Genomic DNA, 18,939 nt, shown 5'->3' with positions numbered 1-18,939 from the left:
GATGGTAAACATAGCCCGCTTACTAAGTGTTATCTCACAAATGGCTTGTCTACCCTAGAGAACTGTAGGTACTTACAACAGTACAATCAAATCATTGAAACCTGTAGTGCGGTGTGGGCAGGCTAGCCAGTCTGACAAGTGTAAACTTGTTAAGTACATTCACAGGCAGCTCTCTTTGCAAAGCTGGGGCTTGTGAGAATAACCATCTGCAGCAGAAGACCTGTCACGAAGAGGGATGGTGATCTATTAGGTCTGCTAAAGTCTTGGCACATATCTATGGAATATGATCAGTAGTCTTAAAGGAACTTTGTATTCAGATAGGATGTGTGTTGCAACACATCTAATGTAGACAAGACCACAAAACACATTAATGCTTGGATCTACACTGGCTACCAGTTGACTTATGGGTTACAAAGCTCTAAGTATCTTGACTGACAGCTGTGAAAGGATTAAGTGGGTTTTGCTGACTCACTGAAGGCAATTAGAGAGTCAGCAACTCACTAATGGATTTAACTGAATGTGGATGGTGACTGTTCAGTAGTGGGTCAGTCCTTCACTGTGGAATTTACATCCTCCTGTGGTTTTCGTGAGCCTGGATTTTGTGACTTTTGGGACATGCTGCAATATTATGTTTCCCCAGTTTATGTGTATTTAAGTGGAGTTCATTTAGACTTTTCAAAGGAGAGCTTTTTAACATTCATACTGTGCTAAGATGATTTTGATAGTCACAAGTGGAAACAAACCTACTTCCATGGTCTTCAGTTTAAATAATGTATTTAGATGTGGTTCCTGCCCTGCAGAGGTTATCTAACAGGATGAACAACATATGAAGGGTGGATGGCTAAGGTCACAAGGAAATGTATATATTATGTACACTTGGCTATTTGTTTAGCTTCATATGTATACACTTTTCCTAGCTGTCCCTCAGCTTAGCCATTATGGGTTGGTGGTTTTCTTGCAGGTGTCACATCAGAGTTGGCCCTTCAGAAAGGGGTTTAAAGAAGTTGTGACCATATGGGTCTGTTCAGGGAAGACCTAAGTAGTAGTGTTGGAGAATAATGCAGAGACGTTTTGGAGGTGGGGGGGGGGGCAGGAGGGAGGGAGCGTCTGGTCTTTCAGTCTTGCATTTTTAAAAAAACTATTGGCAAACTTTTTAGTCTAAAACATTAAACCCTAAATTTCCAGAAATAGTTTATCTTAATGATCTAAGTTTAAGGTGAGTTTAGATATATCATAATTTTCCCTTCGTTTCTAAAATTTGACAAATTTATGATGCATAAAGCTTATAGTGAAATATTGTTGTTTGTGACGATATTGGTTAGAGATGGACCTAAAGTGGAATGCTTGCCAATTCTGATCCAGACTGGATCGCCTGATTCACCTCTATTACTGTATTTTTTGCAATAGTACAATGCTGGAAAACAGTTGTATTGATTTTTGCTAGAGAACCACATACTGAATATATGATCTGTTTTGTCTTTGTTTAACAGAAAAAGGCATTTTGTCTCCGAATACACTCCAATCGACAGCAATATAGCCTTCTCTGTTAATTCTCGCCATGACAATGGTAGGTCTGGGATCATAATGATAGGGTTTGATTAGATATTTCCTTCTCTGAAGAGTCTGAGACATTTTAGGAACCCCAAAAGACCACCTAGTCCAACATTCCTGACCTAGTTGGTTCATCTTAATTCAGTTTTTCTGCACTTTCTTCATACTCTCATTGTGCTGACTTTAAATAGAATTTGGGAGTAACATTTTAAATACAGTCCCAGCCAAACTCCTTTTTAACATCATTTGGCTCATCATTGTGGATGGGGCCGTCGTGGGTCCACATACACTTGAAAATTTAGCCATGCCAATGTATAGTTTGGCATTCTTAGGAATAATTTTTACCTTCTCCTGTGATTAGGACAACATAATTATAGAGAATCAGGTCATGACCTAACATGATTTTAATGTTCTACAAATGTCCTGTCCCATCCACACTACAAATAAGTGTAAAAGCTCCGATGCCTCTAATCCTGCCAATCATGGGTATGCTCAAGTGTAGGTGGGACTACTACTATTAGCATGTTTTTTATAAACATGGTTCCATCTAATTGTGCCACACTGGCTAGCCACTTTGTTAAAAACTACTGTAGCTAGAACAGTGTTTTAGCAGTTTTTCTCCTGCTTGAGCCCCTTTGTTGATAAGACCTTTATCTTTGCTTTATGGCAATTAAAAAAAAAAAAAATCTAGACTCAATAGATGATCTCCTCTGTCTGGATGCCTGGAAGCATCTGACTGATCCAAAGAAATTACTCGATAAGAAAATAGTTCATTTTAATAGTTTGGATCTTGTATCTCCTCTTCCTACAGGTGAGGCTTCCTGTGGTGAAAGACTTGGTGAGAGGTTTGAGAACTGTTTACGGCTCACATTCATGTCCTGGGGGGCTTTCTGTGTTCGAAATCCACGGCCTGTGGTTCTCTTGTCTCTGGTCTTCATTGCCATGTGCTGTTCAGGCCTGGTGTATATCAAACTCACTACAAATCCTGTAGACCTTTGGTCAGCCCCAAGCAGCCAAGCTCGCAAGGAGAAGCAGTACTTTGATGCTCACTTTGGACCTTTCTTCCGTACTGAACAACTTATTATCCAAGCCCCACACAGTAAGCCACACACCTACTCACCAGTCCCATCAGGAGCTGATGTGCCTTTTGGGCCTCCGCTTGACAAAGACATCCTATACCAGGTAACGGGTTTTGCAGGCCTATCCATGTGGAAGATCTGTGAATGCAATGTGTTTTGCAATACTTGTAGGACCCTAAAAGGGATTAATTATCAGTATGAAGCTGGGTTTTGTTTCACCTATGTTGTTAGCATATACACTTCTACTTTGATATAACGCTGTCCTCGGGAGCCAAAAAATCTTACCGCGTCATAGGTGAAACTGTGTTATATTGAACTTGCTTTGATCCACCGGAGTGTGGAGCACCTCTCCTTCCCCTCCCCCCCCCCCCCCCCCCCCCCCCCCCCCCCCCCCAGCATTGCTTTACCGCGTTATATCCGGATTCGTGTTATATCAGGTAGCGTTACCTCGAGGTAGAAGTGTAATGTGAATTTCCACCAAAAACTAGTCTGTTATAAATATCTAAAATGTATTGTCCTCTGGAGTTAGCAAAGAGACTGTAAGAACTTCCAATCTGCTTTGCAGCAAAGGGCTAATCACCTTCCTCCCCTTTGCCCGCCCCTGTTTTTAAGCTCCTGTACCTTCATTCCCACCTGCTTTGAACCTCAATATATATGAAAAATACTCCTCTAGTACTTAGAATAAAAACCATGTTTTGCTTCATCATTTGCTGTGTGCTTATATTAAAAGCATGGTACCCAGCTCAGAAACCACGAAAAATGCCCCATGACTTTTAAAAGTATTTGATCTTACACCGAGAAGAAAAATGCTCTTTCCGCTACACCAAGTGCCTTGACAGTGCTGTTTGAGTGATAGTGTTTTTTGTTTCAGGTGCTAGATTTGCAGAATGCTATTGAAAACATAACTGCTTCTTATGACAATGAGACTGTAATGCTGAAGGACATCTGCCTGGCTCCTCTTGCTCCCTACAATAACAACTGCACTATCCTGAGTGTGCTCAACTACTTTCAGAACAGTTACTCCGTTCTAAACCATTCAGATAGGGATGAGTTCTATGTCTATGCTGATTATCACACTCACTTCTTGTACTGTGTCCGGTAAGCAGAGCCACTAAATACGTGCTTTAAAAATATTTGTGTAGATAGATTCTTAAAAACTGTTTTAGGGTTTATTTGTTTGTTTTTCCATTTGACATGCTGTATCCATATTCATGCCAGCTGCCTCTGAATTTTTTTCCTGGTTTATTTGATGGAATGCCATCTGGGTGTGTACTTTTGACTGGTAGTATAGCACCTTTTTCCTGCATTTCCATGTCTGTCAACACTCCAGTGGGGTTTTTCACAGTCAGTGATGGATGCAGAACCAGAGACTCATACAGAGGCTTGAGCAAGCCCCACCTCCTGGAAAAAATGCAGGATATTCTTCTGCTTCAAATCAGCAACATGGGGATTCCTGGATTATTTCTTCAGGGCATTAGAGAGAAAAGTGTTTAGCTAAAGTAAAATACTTCTGTACTAGCAATTTTAAAAGGCTTTACCTGAGAAATCTAGTTGTGTTTTTTGAAGGTTTTTTCAGCTTAAAATTATATTTTTAAACCACAATAAGTAACTTACAGATAAGCTTTCAGTTTACATCACAAAACAAGCAAACTTTGTGTTCAGTTTACAAATGTAGTTATCGCTCTGTCACTCCAATACCCAGCATAATCGCTATAACACTGTAAACGATAGGTAAGTGTACAAATTTTCAATGCTGCTTTGCACCCCAAATATCAGATTTAAAAAAAAAATCAATCAATTGTGAATATATTTTGCAGGGCCCCAGCATCTCTAAATGATACAAGTGAGCTTCATGATCCCTGTTTGGGAACATTTGGTGGACCTGTCTTTCCATGGCTAGTGTTGGGAGGATATGATGGTAGGTGTAATTGCAAATAGAGCTGGAAATATTGTTCAAGTACTTAAGGTCGATGCTTCTTAAATTAGATCACTGTCTTTGTAGGTTTGTACAGCTTTGTACTCTGTTCCCTTTGTCTCTTCACCATTGTGAATGCCTTCTATTTACTTGTAAAGTGCCATGGACCTCTTATGGTGCTGTATAAATGTATTCCAGAGAGTTGGGGGTCTGGTAAATTGCCTGGTTGCAAGAATGATTAGTCATGTGAGGATGTAATGACTTTCTCCTAGACTTGACCCGGGAGGGATGGAAACAAACTGTTTCAGAAAGACCATTAATATTGTGGCATATTAGCAAAAAAAAAAATTACAGTTCCTGCTAAATATTCAGAACAGAACATACTGTGTCCCCCGAGTTCCACCTGCCCTATGAAAGCTCTGTGTATGTGTGTGTTAGTTTATTGGAAATATTTAAAAGATTTAGAGGGAAGAAATGACATAGACAAGAGTTTGAGGGATGGTGTGATGTGCTCTGGCCTTTTGGATCACTTAGAACAGAGCAGAGGAGATGGGGTAACAATGATGAATAGTAATTATTTTAGGGAAGTCTTTAGATACTCAGGACTGGGAGGAGCGGGATTATTTTTAAAATGAACACACTATGGTGCCTCCAAAATAAAATTTGGCCCCATTGACCTTGACAGTGTTCCTTTTGAATATTTAATGTGAGTGATAGGGTAGGGTCAAGGTGAATCTAATCACATAGTCATTTCAATCAAAAACATATTACATGTGATAAATGTGCACTCTGGGCAATCAGAGAAAGCCTAAGTTTCTCAATCTTGTTCCATTTAAATAAATGGTAACTCACTGGAAGTTCAGTGCTAAGGGATCAGAGTTTGTGTACAAGTTAATGTCGTATTCTCTGTTACTTTGATTTATTTTATTTATTTATTGTGGCATAATTTGAGTGTGGGTGAACAGGAATGCTTGTCATTTATACGCTAGATCAGGGGTGGGCAAACTTTTTGGCCTGAGGGCCACATCTGGGTATGAAAATTGTATGGCGGTCCATGAATGCTCATGAAATTGGGAGTTGGGGTGTGGGAGGGGGCTCTGGCTAGGGGTGTAGGGTCTGGGGTGGGGTTGGGGATGAGGGATTGGGGGTGCAGGAGGGTGCTCTGGGTAGGGACCAAGGGGTTTGGAGAATGGGATCAGGGCTGGGGCAGAGAATTGGGATGTGGGAGGGGGTCAGAGGTGCAGGCTCTAGGCAGCACTTACCTCAAGCAGCTCCCAGAAGCAGTGGCATGTACCGCTCTGCCTCCTAAGCAGAGGCACGGCCAGACAGCTCTGCGCTCTGCTCTGTCCACAGGCGCTGCCCCTACAGTCCCCACTGGCCACGGGTCCTGACCAATGGGAGCTGTGAGGTCCACGCTTGGGGCAGGGGCAGCATGCAGAGCTCTCTGGCTGCCCCTACATGTAGGAGCCAGAGTGGGCGACATGCTGCCGCTTCTGGGAGCCATGCGGAGCCACGACACACGTGGAGCAGGGCAAGCCCCTGACCCTGCTCCCTGGCTGGAGAATGAGGGCTGGATTAAAACGTCTGAAGGGCCGGATGCAGCCCCCAGACTGTAGTTTGCCCACCCCTGTGCTAGATATATAGGCACAATATCAATATGAATTTCTTTATTTAGGTTATGAACTACTTCAGGATTACCTTTCTTAATACTTTGATATCACACTTAGCTAATGAAGAATGTTTCTCCTTGGATGAACTCCAAAATTCTCATCAGCCCATGTGTCCCTGCAGACAGTTTTTCTGTAATAGTTTATGGGTGCTCCTGAAATCTGAGGAGTGGTTGCAGGTGACTAAGCAGATTGGATTCAGTGGGATGCCAGAGACCGGAAATGAGTTGCTTGAAACAACCTCCCATTAAAATCAAAGAGAACACTTTACAAAAAGTGCCCCATCTTCCTCGCAAAGAAAGATGTCACGTTTTCATAGTGGATTTTAGTGTTTTCTCCTTCCAACCTCTTCCTTTTTTACATATAGATGAAAACTACAATAATGCTACAGCCCTTGTTATTACCTTCCCTGTCCACAATTACTACAATGATACACACAAGCTGATGAGAGCTCTGGCCTGGGAAAAAGAGTAAGTTTCTTGTAATTACGATTAGACTATGACAGTTGGAGTAACTTCATTTTTTCTCCGAGCTTAGCAGACTTCACAGCAAAGACAACAATGTTCTAAACATGCACTGAGAATGCTTCTGTGAATAAATTTGAAGTGTGACATTGATTTAAGATTGACTGACTGTGCCAGTGATCATACAAAGCTGAATCAAAAGTATAAACTTTCACTTATGTATAACTTTTTGTTTCTGATGAGATCCTTGTTTGGCACATAAACCAAGAGTTGTATCTCTGTGCTCTTGTCAGCAAAGTGCTGTCTGGCAACTGAGAAATCCTTGTGAAAACGTTTATGTAGGTCTCACTGAAATAACTGTCTCAGTTCAGATTATTTCAGTTTCACAAGTAGATTTACTTCAGTAGTTGTAGCAGTTGATCTTGTGAACCTTTTTTCAATTGCCTGTATTTGAAATTAAATTAGTCTTGTTTTCAAACTCTAGAGAACATTGCTCTTCTGTTTCTTTGTAGAGACTCACTTTCTCCTTGAGTAATTAAATCCATTGTCACATCAAAGGACTGAGATTGGGTTTACAAAAACAAGTACAGTAACTCCTCACTTAGTTGTCCCAGTTAACATTGTTTCGTTGTTACGTTGCTGATCAATTAGGGAACGTGCTCGTTTAAAGTTGCACAATGCTCCCTTCTAACATCATTTGGTAGCCACCTGCTTTGTCCACTGCTTGCAGGAAGAGCAGCCTGTTGCAGCTAGCTGGTGGGGGCTTGGAACCAGGGTGGACCGGCAGCCCCCCTATCAGCTCCCCTAAGTTCCCTATGTATCAGCTGCCCAGCAGACTAGCAATTGCAGCTGTCCCCCTCACCCCCTGACCCCCGCACTGCCATGTGCTGTTTCTGCCCTCTGCCTTGGAGCTGCTCCCCGAGACTCCTGCTTGCTGGGTGGGGGGCAGGGGAGGAAGAGGGAGACTAATGTCAGGATGTCCCCCCTCCCCCTCTGCTCCTGCACCCCGCTTACCCCATCTTCCATAGAGTAGGGGGACACACGACAGGGCTCAGGACGGAGGGAGCTTGCTGGCAGCAGTTGCAGTCTCAGCGAGCTGATCTAATTAACAAGGCAGTGTACTTAAAGGGGAAATGTGCATCACACACACACACTCTCTCTGTCTGCGATGCTGTCTCCCCTCCTTCCATTCCTGCTGCCTTGTAGAGTGTGAGAGTTAACCCTTGAGGGCTCAGCCAATTGCTAGTTCATCATTTAGCAGTAAGGCATTCCCTGGGAAATATCCAACCCTCTGACTCCTCCACCTCAACCAAGCTTCACAATCATCACCACCACTGTGTACCAGTATTAAATTGTTTGTTTAAAACTTCTACACTGTGTGTGTGTGTGTGTGTGTGTGTGTGTGTGTGTGTGTGTGTGTGTAGTCTTTCGTCTGGTGAAAAAAAATTCCCTGGAACCTAACCCCCTCATTTACATTAATTCTTATGGAGAAATTGGATTAGCTTAACATAGTTTCACTTAAAGTCGCATTTTTCAGGAACATAACTACAACGTTAAGTGAGGAATTACTATATCAGTTCTGTACTGATAAAGTAACTCCTTACTTACTGTGAGAGAATAAGCTATAAGAAAAGCATTCCTATATTTGTTGCAGATGAGATGGAGAGGGTGGTTGGGGTAGAGTGCATTTCTAATTGGTGTCCAATGGTTTAGCATCATAAACTCCACTCAGCTGCACATTTCTGGGGCTGAGAGGAGAGTAAAGGGCTTTGTTAAACACATGTTGTGCTCCTTTAACTAAAAGTGAGACTTTAAACCAGTGCAACTTTGTGCAGGGGCACTCTTACATTGGTTTAAACCTGGCTTACAGGTGCAAGCCAAAGTGATATGAATGTCCACACACAAAGTTGTACCAGTTTTGATAAATTGGTTTAACATCACGTTTATTTAAATTGGTGCAACTCTATGTGTAGACTTGCCTGAAAGGTAGGTATTTGGTGCTAGGAAATGATCCAAAGTTTTGGGATGCATATCTGTCATACGCTTATTTAAGTCATGCCTTCCACTCATTACACAGCACCATCAGTTACGTGGTGGGTTAGTGGGAATGGGAAGTGTTTCAGATGTTCACCATGATAAAAGCGAAAGATCTAGAGAAGTGTGTTCTTAACTATCATGTGCTCTTGTGCAGAAGGGGTTGATACGGCCTGCTTAACATTAAAGACTTGACTTGATGTTTTTAAACCTTTTCCTACCATCTCAACTCTCTTTTGAGGGGTAGGTGTACTGTATGTAAGTTTGAAAAAGATGTGGCTTCTTCTTTTTCTTAGCTTGGTATTTTTAAGAGAACATTTTGCTTTTCTTCTCAGGTTTATCAGCTTTGTGAAAAACTACCAGAATCCAAACTTAACCATTTCATTCTCTGCTGAACGGAGTGTTGAAGATGAGATAAACCGTGAAAGTAACAGTGATATCAAGACTGTTGTAATTAGCTATGCTGTCATGTTTCTGTACATCTCAATAGCCCTGGGACACATCAAAAGCTGCGAAAGATTTCTGGTATGCTTAGTTTATGTTGAAAATAATATATGTCATAATTATAATAACGGCTTACATTTTGTGTGTGTGTGTGTGTGTATGTATATGTAGCATTTAAAATAAGTTAAAACACTAATCTTTGTAACACCTTTATTTTGTTAAATAGTCTAATCTCAACTTTGACTAGTTTTCATGATCAATATTTTAATATCAGCTAGTGGTGCTAACATTATTATAAAGCATCCCTAGTTTTTCATTATTTCTGTCTTACCAGAGTGTTCTGGGTTACAAACGGCTTCTCTTTTTCTAAGCAAGAGAACGAACTGGGAAATCCATGTCCCATTTGATCCCCTTTCCTTCCATCATCACATCCCCCTTTTTTAAAAACTTCTGTCATTAAATAACAAGGTATTTTAAGTCATTTCTGAACCAAGACCTTTCAAATTAGGTGCAGTTTTGCTCTTCAGTTTCAAATAACGTAATCCTGAATGTTTAAAAGGGGCCATGCTGTAGGCAGCCTCAGTGTAATTGGTAAAACTACTTATTTTATCATACAAGTCAAGAGTTTACTCCTAGAATGGGAGATACGTTCCAAAATGTTCTGGTTGGAATGGCTTTGACAGATGTATTTTCATTACAGTTAATATTGTGTGTTTTTGTTTTGTTCCTTTGTCAGGTGGATTCAAAAATCTCTCTGGGCATTGCAGGCATCCTGATCGTATTGAGTTCAGTAGCATGTTCTCTGGGGATCTTCAGCTATTTTGGAATCCCATTAACATTGATTGTTATTGAAGTCATTCCATTTTTGGTGCTGGCTGTTGGGGTAGACAACATCTTCATTATAGTTCAGACATTGCAGGTATTATAACGATCTCTTGTGTTTTTAATGTGTACGTACTATATTAGCTCCTACTTTAGGGCCTCTATCCTGTGAGGTGCTGAATACCCTTCTCTTCTACTGAACACACTAGAAGTTGAAGGTGCCTGGCACCTCGCAGGATGAGGTTTGTCCTGAGAGTTGATTTGGGGGAGAAGAGCCAGTATGATATTCAGGATTGATATTTAGTGACTTACAGTTTCTCAGTGTAAAGTATGTTGCTAATGCAGCTCTTTACTTTTGGAAGAATTAAAATTATTTTTGGCCTCTGGACTGTAAATTATAGGCAGATATACAGTTCATGGCCTCACAGCAATCAGTGGTGAAGGATTTCACCATCATCTCACACTTTTTACCATCCTCTTGGTAGACTGTATGTGAGCTGGATAGTGGGGCTGAAATAGTGTCTGTTTTATATAATATTGAGCATGAGGACCGTGCTTTATAAAATGTGGTGGTTAATCCACTTTCTAGCTGACAGTTGTCTCTAAAACCCACCAGAAATAACTGGCACCCTTGTGGCATCTCAGCAAAGACCAAACATTTGAATGGGAGACTGAATTACCCTTTCATCCCTATGGGCCTTCTGGGTTTGGGCTGAAATGCATTGCTAGGGCAGTGTGGGGAAGCTCATGCTGTGGCTGTTCAGGCTTTGTAACTACTCAGTGGGTAAAGAGAGAGCTTCTGTCTCCATGACTGTCACTCTGGCACACTAGTAGCACTGACTTGCTATAAATACAACATTGACTTGACATGCCTTTTGTTCCATACTTTTGAGAAGTTTCTCTGAATATACTACTTTAATCCCTAATGAGTGAATTACATTTCCTTCAAACAGAGAGATGAGCGTCTTCCAGGTGAAACTCTGGATAAACAGATCGGCAGAATCCTAGGAGATGTGGCTCCTAGTATATTGCTCTCCTCTTTTTCAGAGACCGTAGCATTTTTCTTAGGTAAAAATTTAGTCTTTTTCTTTTTTTTTCTGTGCTTCGAGATTTTGTGCTATACTTATTGCTGTGTATATTATTTATTTGATTTCATCACCCTCTTTGTACAATGCTTAACCAAGTAAGAATGTTCACTGTATTGCCTAAAAAAGTACATCCAAGGAACTAACTCCACCTCTGTGAGGTAGGCATTAGCCCCAATTTCCATAAAGAGAAACTGTGGTGCGCATGATTCAAAGTGACTTGCCCATTGTTGCACTTACAAAACATGGTAGATTTAGAAATAGAAGTGACAAACTCTCCCAGTCATTAGAGAAACTGGCTAGATGTATAGTTTGATGGGAAAGCGGGAAGATAGGAATAAGGAATCTAGAAATCTCTGTCTTCAAGAAGTTAGATATTCCCCCTCATCACAAAACCCCCATAGAGTTTGGCACAATTTTACAGCGCTATAACAGGAATGTCTTGGCTGGGCACAATGGGTTATTTCAGCTCCTATTTTAGGTGCAGCCACAAGATTGTATTGTGAAGTTTCCAGTGACTGCTAGCAATATGTCTGATTCCCACTAGTGCTTTGCTTTTATCAGCATAAATAATATTTTAATAGACTAGAACAGGCATTCTATAGTGTCTTACGTTGACTGCTGAGAGAGGAGACCAGTAATATTTTAGTCATGTTGATGGTATTCTGAACTAGTTTTAATCCATGGTTACTTGCTGAATAGTTACATCTGCCTGTATGGTACTGGAGTGGATTTTAACAAGAAGGTGTTTTTGAAATCATCTTTTATATGCAGACCCTAAAGTGTTGTTCTAACATGTGGGGTGGACAGGCGAGGGTGGCATATAGAGCTTTCTTAGCAGTTCCTATGCCACTTGATTTATCCCCCTATTCTGGGAAAATCATCCAATGGCATTAGGTAGCCTTGCACTGGCAACTCAGCTCCAGGGCTGCTCCAACATACTGGTGAATAAGGATGTTTGTGCATATCATTTGGGGATTGGGCCAGGCCTAATGTCCTGATCCTCCTTTTTTTTTTTTTTTTTTTTTTTTTGTCTTCCCCTGCTCTCCTTCCAGGGACTCTGTCTACCATGCCAGCTGTCCGCACTTTCTCCCTTTTTGCTGGAATGGCTGTGTTCATAGACTTCCTTCTTCAAATAACCTGCTTTGTAAGTCTCTTGGGATTGGACATTAAGCGACAAGAGGTGAGTCCACTAATTCCAGTTCCATATACTGCAATTTCTGCACGCTATTGGGTGGTGACTGCATTAATTCTAATATGTTTCGGTTTTATTTTTGTAGAGAAATCAAATGGATATTCTGTGTTGTATCAAAGGTGGGGAAGAAGAAAGTAGAGTCCAGCACTCTGAGAGCATCTTGTTGCTGTTCTTCAAAGACTTATATTCTCCATGTCTGCTTAAGGACTGGATGCGACCAATTGTGGTATGTACACCTTTGCTTATAGTGAGACGTCGCCAAGAAAATCTTTTTGAACCAAATACAAATCATCCAAGAAAACTCAGAACTATCTTAAAGACAGAATTAATGTTTAATTTCTACAGTATTACGTACTATTCCCAAAAATAATTGTTGCCGTTAAATTACTTGTTTAAATATTTAGTAATTGATATTGGATGCATTTTTAGTAGGGTTGTCGATTAATTGCCGTTAACTCACACGATTAATTCAAAGATTAATCACGATTAAAAAAATTAATTGCAATTCATCGCAGTTTTAATCGCACTGTTAAACAATAGAATACCAACTGACATTTATTAAGTATTTTGGATGTTTTTCTACATTTTCAAATATATTGATTTCAAATACAATAATATAAAGTGAGCACTCTACACTTTAAATTATTTTTATTACAAATATTTGCACTGTAAAAATGATAAAAGAAATAGTATTTTTCAATTCACCTCATACGAGTACTGTAGTGCAAACTCTTTATCGTGAAAGCGCAACTTACAAGTGTAAGTGCAGTTATATAACAATGTAAAACCACTCAGTCCTACTTCTTCTTCAGCCAATCAGTAAGAGAAACAAGTTTGTTTACATTTATGGGAGATAATGCTGCCCACTTCTTATTTACAATGTCACCTGAAAGTGAGAACGGATGTTCGCATGGCACTTTTGTAGCTGGCATTGCAAGGTATTTATGTGCCAGATATGCTAAACATTTGTATGCCCCTTCATGCTTTGGCCATTATTTAAGAGGATATGCTTCCATGCTGATGACGCTCGTTAAAAAAAAATGCGTTAATTACATTTGTGACTGAACTCCTTGGTAGAGAATTGTATGTCTCCTGCTCTGTGTTTTACTGCATTCTGCCATGTATTTCATGTTATAGCAGTTTTGGATGATGACCCAGCATGTTATTCGTTTTAAGAACATTTTCACTGCAGATTTGACAAAACGCAAAGAAGGTACTACTGTGAGATTTCTAAAGATAGCTACACCACTCGACCCAAGGTTTAAGAATCTGAAGTGCCTTCCAAAATCTGAGAGGGAGGGGGTGTGGAGCATGCTTTCTGAAGTCTTAAAAAAGCAACACTCTGATGCGAAAACTATAGAACCCAAACCACCAAAAAAGAAAATCTGCCTTCTGCTGGTGGCATGTGACTCAGATGATGAAAATGAACATGCATTGGTCTGCACTGCTTTGTATTGTTATTGAGCAGAACCCATCATCAGCATGGACACGTGTCCTCTGGAATGGTGGTTGAAGCATGAAGGGACATATGAATCTTTAGCGCATCTGGCATGTAAATATCTTGCAACACCGGCTACAACATTGCCATGCGAACACCTGTCCTCACTTTCACCTGACATTGTAAACAAGAAGCGGGCAGCATTATTTCCTGCAAATATAAACAAACTTGTTTGTCTGAGCTATTGGCTGAACAAGAAATAGGACTGAGTGGACTTTGTTTTATTTTTTAATGCAGTTATTTTTTGTACCTAATTCTACGTTTGTAAGTTCAACTTTCATGATAGAGATTGCACTACAGTACTTGTATTAAATGAATGGAAAAATACAATTTTATTTTTACAGTACAAGTATTTATAATATAAATATAAGTAAGCACTAGACACTTGTCTGTGTTGTAATTGAAACCAATATATTTGAAAATGTGGAAAACATCCAATATTTATATAAATGATATTCTGTCATTGTTTAGCAGCGCGATTAATTGCAATTAATTTTTTTAATCACTTGACAGCCCTAATTTTTAGCAAACAGAAGTAAAATAAACATTTTTCTTTTGGATTTGATCCTTGAGCCAACTTCCATTTAAACGCAATGGAAAGACTCCCATTGACTTGAATAGGAGTGGGATTAGACCCTTAGTTCCCAACTTCATTTGCTACTGATTGGTTCTGTGCTGTGGTTAACTCTGTCAGTAGCCGGCATTCTTGAGTCAGTAATATGGTACTGTATTTAATTTGGGCTTTGATTGTACCTTCCCTCTGAGGTGAAAGTAGCTCTTCTTTGTGCATCTGCCATCACCATACCGGTCCAACCTGGTATACTTATTTTGAAACTTTACTGCATGGTAGAAATCTAATGGATGATTGATTTCCTAAAATGAGGAGTATTAACACATGGAGTCACTGTTTAGGGCTGAAGAAGTCTTGTGTGTCATAAGCTGTTCTTGTGTGTCATTTCTTACAGATATCCTTGTTCGTGGGCCTTTTGTCATTCAGTATAGCAGTTGCTCACAAAGTAGAGATTGGCTTGGATCAGTCTCTTTCAATGCCAGATGTAAGTGTTGATTTAATTATATTTTTTTAGAAGGAAATGATTTAATCAGGACCAAATAATTGAAACATGTCACCTACCTCTGACTAGACAAAAGTTGTCTCTTTACAATTCCTCAGCATTAACGCAGTACAATACAGAACCGTTTACGCGCAGATATCTGGAGTCAAGCCATCACGATCGCGTGTTAACGGACCGTGGGTTAAGAGGGCCATGCTGAAATATCTTAAGAGATCTATATATACATGTATAATTATCTAGGATTACATACGTATTCACAGCGCCCCAAATACTGCAGGCCTATCTGTTAACGGCACTTTGCAAGAATATAAATTCAAATGTGTAATCTAATAAAAACAATTATTATTTTTATTATTTATTACTACTACTACTACTACACAGGGGTGAGCGTAACTCAGGACACTTACCGGGGTGGGGGTGGCTGTGGCCCCTGGAAGGGGTGGTGCCTCGGGCAGAAGGGGCAGGGCTAGGGGTCAGCATCCCCCAGCCAGCCCTTCCAGACTGCCTGGTCTGCGCTGCCCGGGGTTCCCATGGCGATTTAAAGGGCCCGGGGATCTGGACGCCACTGCTGCGGTAGCGGCTTCTGGAGCCCCAGGCCCTTTTAAATTGCCGGGGCAGCTGCTCCCTTTGCCCCGCCTCACCCGTCAGCGGCCGAGGGGGGGGGGGGCAAAAGGGGCAGGGACCTTAAAGCGCTGCAGGGTCCTTTGCAGCCGCAGCGCTTTAATGTTGCGATAAAGACGTACAACATGTTTCCGCTCTGCACTTCCTGTCAATTTCTATGTTAGTGAGCAAATCTGTAGCGCTACATAGCAAGTTTCTGTACCGCGTGTTAACGAGTCTCGCGTGTTAAATAGGTAGCACAGGGAGGCATGGTGCTACAGCGCGTTAAGCGGATTCGTGCATAAACGGGTCTGTACTGTACAGATGAGAAACATCAACAGACTGAGCTGTTTGAGATTTAACTCAAGTTTTCTTTTTAAAGGACTCCTATGTAATGGATTACTTCAATTATCTCAGCAAATACCTGCATGCAGGTCCTCCTGTGTATTTTGTCCTAGAAGAAGGGCACAACTACACCTCTTTGGAGGGGCAGAACATGGTGTGTGGTGGAGTGGGATGTAATAACAATTCACTTGTGCAGCAAGTCTTCACTGCAGCAGAAATTGACAGCTAGTAAGTGCCACATTTTTCTCCTACTGAACTCTAGAGCAAGTAGTATAGCTAAAGTTGCCCAGCATGTCTGTGATGGGTTCAGTCACAGAGAACCCCTTGGGACTGTCACCTGACATGGTGAATTTACCTCTGAGCCCGTTTTCCCTGCCAGCCTGGGACTCCAGAACCCTGCCTTGTTGACCCAGACACGCTAGCCTGCTGCAACACAGACTCAGGTCTGGTCCACGCCCCCTAAAGCTGCAGACTTTAACCAAAAACTGCTCAGCAGCTCACCTATCTCCAGCACCCAGACACCCAGCTCCCAATGGATCCAAACCCCAAATAAATCAGTTTTACTCTGTATAAAGCTTTGTCCACCCTCTATCTCTGATAGAGATGCACAGCTGTTTGCTCCCCCAGGTATTAATCACTTACTCTGGGTTAATAAACAAAAGTGATTTTATTAAGTAAAAAAGTAGGATTTAAGTGGTTTCAAGTAATAGACAGAACAAAGTAAGTCATAAAGCAAAACATGCAAGTCTGAGCCTAATACATTAAGTAAACCATCCACAATTAATTGCCCTAGTCAATGGGAGCCATCAAGATTCTGGACCGCCATTAATGGCCCACACTTCGCATAATTACAATAGGACCGCAGTGTTATACTTTATATTTCTAGCTTCAGATACAAGAATGATACATTCATACAAATAGGATGACCACATTCAGTAGATTAGAAGCTTTGTAATGATACCTTACAAGAGACCTTTTGCATGAAGCATATTCTAGTTACATTATAGTCACACTCATAAACATATTTCCATAAAGCACTATGGAGTGCAACGTCTTATTACAAGGAACACCTCTTGTTTCATTTGCTTATAAGTTTGCCAAATGCTTGGGCTGAAATTTTCCATGCTGGGATTCTGCCTTGTACTGAACTTCTTGGAAAGCTTTAGCAAAAATGGTTCAGCAGTTTTCCAGAACAAGATTGGGGGGGGAAATGCTTCATTTTACATGTGTTTTTAAAAAACACTACAAGTATAGTGCTTCCATGCTTTGACTTGAAATTTTATGAGGAGTTTTCTTTGGTGTCAGGGATGTGCCCTCTTGCTGTTCCCATGAAAAACTACCCACGTTTGGTCAAGTTATAAAAATTTTGAAAAATCTTAGGTAAGACATGCTCAGTTAGACTTGTTAGAGCTTAAATTCTCCAAAGATTCCATCTGTACTTAGCATGCTCCAGGTTGTGACTGCAGGGGCTGAGCAGGACTTTCCCTGTAATTGCTGCTGTAATTCATGTGGCGCTGGGCTCAGGAGCTGAGAGAGAGAGGAATCTTTCTCCTGTGCTCTCGATGATTCATCCGCTGGTGTCTAGGCAGCGTGGAGGAGGAAGTGGTCTGACTCAAACGCAGAGTGGACAAGAGACATCTGGGGCAGTGGTTGTCAACCTTTCCAGACTACTATACCCCTTTCAGGAGTCTGAAGCCTGAGGCCTGCTGCCTGGGGCTGAAGCATGTAACTTAGTTTTGCGGGGCCCCCTTGGGTTAAGAAACACTTAATATAGATGAGTTGAAATACCCCCTGGAAGACCTCTGCATATCCCCATGGGTATGTACCCCTGGTGGAGAAAAGACGGTTACTCACCGTTGTAACTGTTGTTCTTCGAGATGTGTTGCTCATATCCATTCCATTAGGTGTGCGCGCGCCGCGTGCACGATCGTCGGAAAATTTTCTACCCTAGCAACACCGGCGGGTCGGCTGTGGAGCCCCCTAGAGTGGCGCCTTCATGGCGCTGAATATATACCCCAGCCGACCCGGCGCCCCCTCAGTTCCTTCTTGCCGGCTACTCCGACAGTGGGGACGGGGGGCGGGTTTGGAATGGATATGAGCAACACATCTCGAAGAACAACAGTTACAACGGTGAGTAACCGTCTTTTCTTCTTCGAGTGCTTGCTCATATCCATTCCATTAGGTGACTCCCAAGCCCAACTTAGGTGGTGGGGTCGGAGTGAGACATTGCTGTGTGCAAAACCACTGATCCGAAGGCAGCATCGTCCCTGGACTGCTGCACTAGTGCATAGTGAGCTGTAAACGTGTGGACTGATGACCAAACCGCAGCTCTACAAATGTCCTGGATCGGAACTTGCGCCAGGAAAGCAGTCGAGGAAGCTTGGGCCCTCGTGGAATGAGCGGTGAGGTGCGGTGCTGAGACACCTGCCAGGTCGTAGCAAGTCCGGATGCAAGACGTAATCCAAGAGGATAGGCGTTGTGAGGAGACCGGTGAGCCTTTCATTCGGTCGGCCACTGCAACGAAGAGTTGCGTCGTCTTTCTAAAGTGCCTTGTGCGGTCAATATAGAAAGCCAGGGCCCTGCGTACGTCCAGAGAATGCAAACGTTGATCCTGGCGAGTAGCATGTGGTTTAGGATGAAAGACCGGGAGAAATATATCCTGGTTGATATGAAAAGGAGAAACCACCTTAGGGAGAAGTGCAGCTTCGTCCACATCCTGCCTTTTATCCTTATGAAAAACTGTGTAAGGGGGCTCGGATGTAAGCGCCCTGAGTTCAGAAACGCGCCTTGCTGAGGTGATGGCTACGAGGAAGGCTGTCTTCCAGGATAGGTACAGAAGTGAACAGGTGGCCAGTGGCTCGAATGGAGGACCTGTGAGCTTGGAGAGAACCAGGTTGAGGTCCCACGTCGGACCGGGCTGACGTTGTTGTGGGTACATCCGGTCTAAGCCCTTGAGGAATCTAACGACCATCGGGTTAGAGAATACCGAAGACGCGAGTTCCCCTGGGTGAAAGGCCGATATAGCGGCCAGGTGAACTCTAATTGAAGATATCGCCAACCCCTGCTGTTTTAGGGAGAGGAGATATTCCAAAATGAGAGGAATAGGTGCCTGTAACGGGGACATGGCTCGTTGTTCGCACCAACAGGAGAACCGCTTCCACTTGGCC

The 18,939-nt window shown here is 41.9% G+C and overlaps 1 protein-coding gene across 2 annotated transcripts in view; it reads left to right on the top strand.

Moving 5' to 3' along the window:
- NPC1 (NPC intracellular cholesterol transporter 1) overlaps positions 1-18,939 on the top strand; it is a 59,472-nt gene that overhangs the window by 24,725 nt on the left and 15,808 nt on the right. Inside the window, exons 7-18 of one of the 2 annotated variants that reach the window (XM_005282774.5) lie at positions 1,491-1,567; positions 2,363-2,733; positions 3,502-3,728; positions 4,448-4,548; positions 6,580-6,682; positions 9,046-9,235; positions 9,891-10,073; positions 10,930-11,044; positions 12,117-12,244; positions 12,342-12,482; positions 14,720-14,809; positions 15,810-16,000. In XM_005282774.5, the coding sequence (XP_005282831.1) occupies positions 1,491-1,567; positions 2,363-2,733; positions 3,502-3,728; positions 4,448-4,548; positions 6,580-6,682; positions 9,046-9,235; positions 9,891-10,073; positions 10,930-11,044; positions 12,117-12,244; positions 12,342-12,482; positions 14,720-14,809; positions 15,810-16,000 (1,917 nt within the window). The remainder of the gene's footprint in view (positions 1-1,490; positions 1,568-2,362; positions 2,734-3,501; positions 3,729-4,447; positions 4,549-6,579; positions 6,683-9,045; positions 9,236-9,890; positions 10,074-10,929; positions 11,045-12,116; positions 12,245-12,341; positions 12,483-14,719; positions 14,810-15,809; positions 16,001-18,939) is intronic. The other variant, XM_042854839.2, reaches the window with a different exon arrangement.

The sequence above is a fragment of the Chrysemys picta genome, chromosome 2 (assembly GCF_011386835.1).
Source record: "Chrysemys picta bellii isolate R12L10 chromosome 2, ASM1138683v2, whole genome shotgun sequence".
Taxonomy (NCBI): domain Eukaryota; kingdom Metazoa; phylum Chordata; order Testudines; family Emydidae; genus Chrysemys; species Chrysemys picta.
This window is presented reverse-complemented; position numbering and strand designations above follow the sequence as displayed.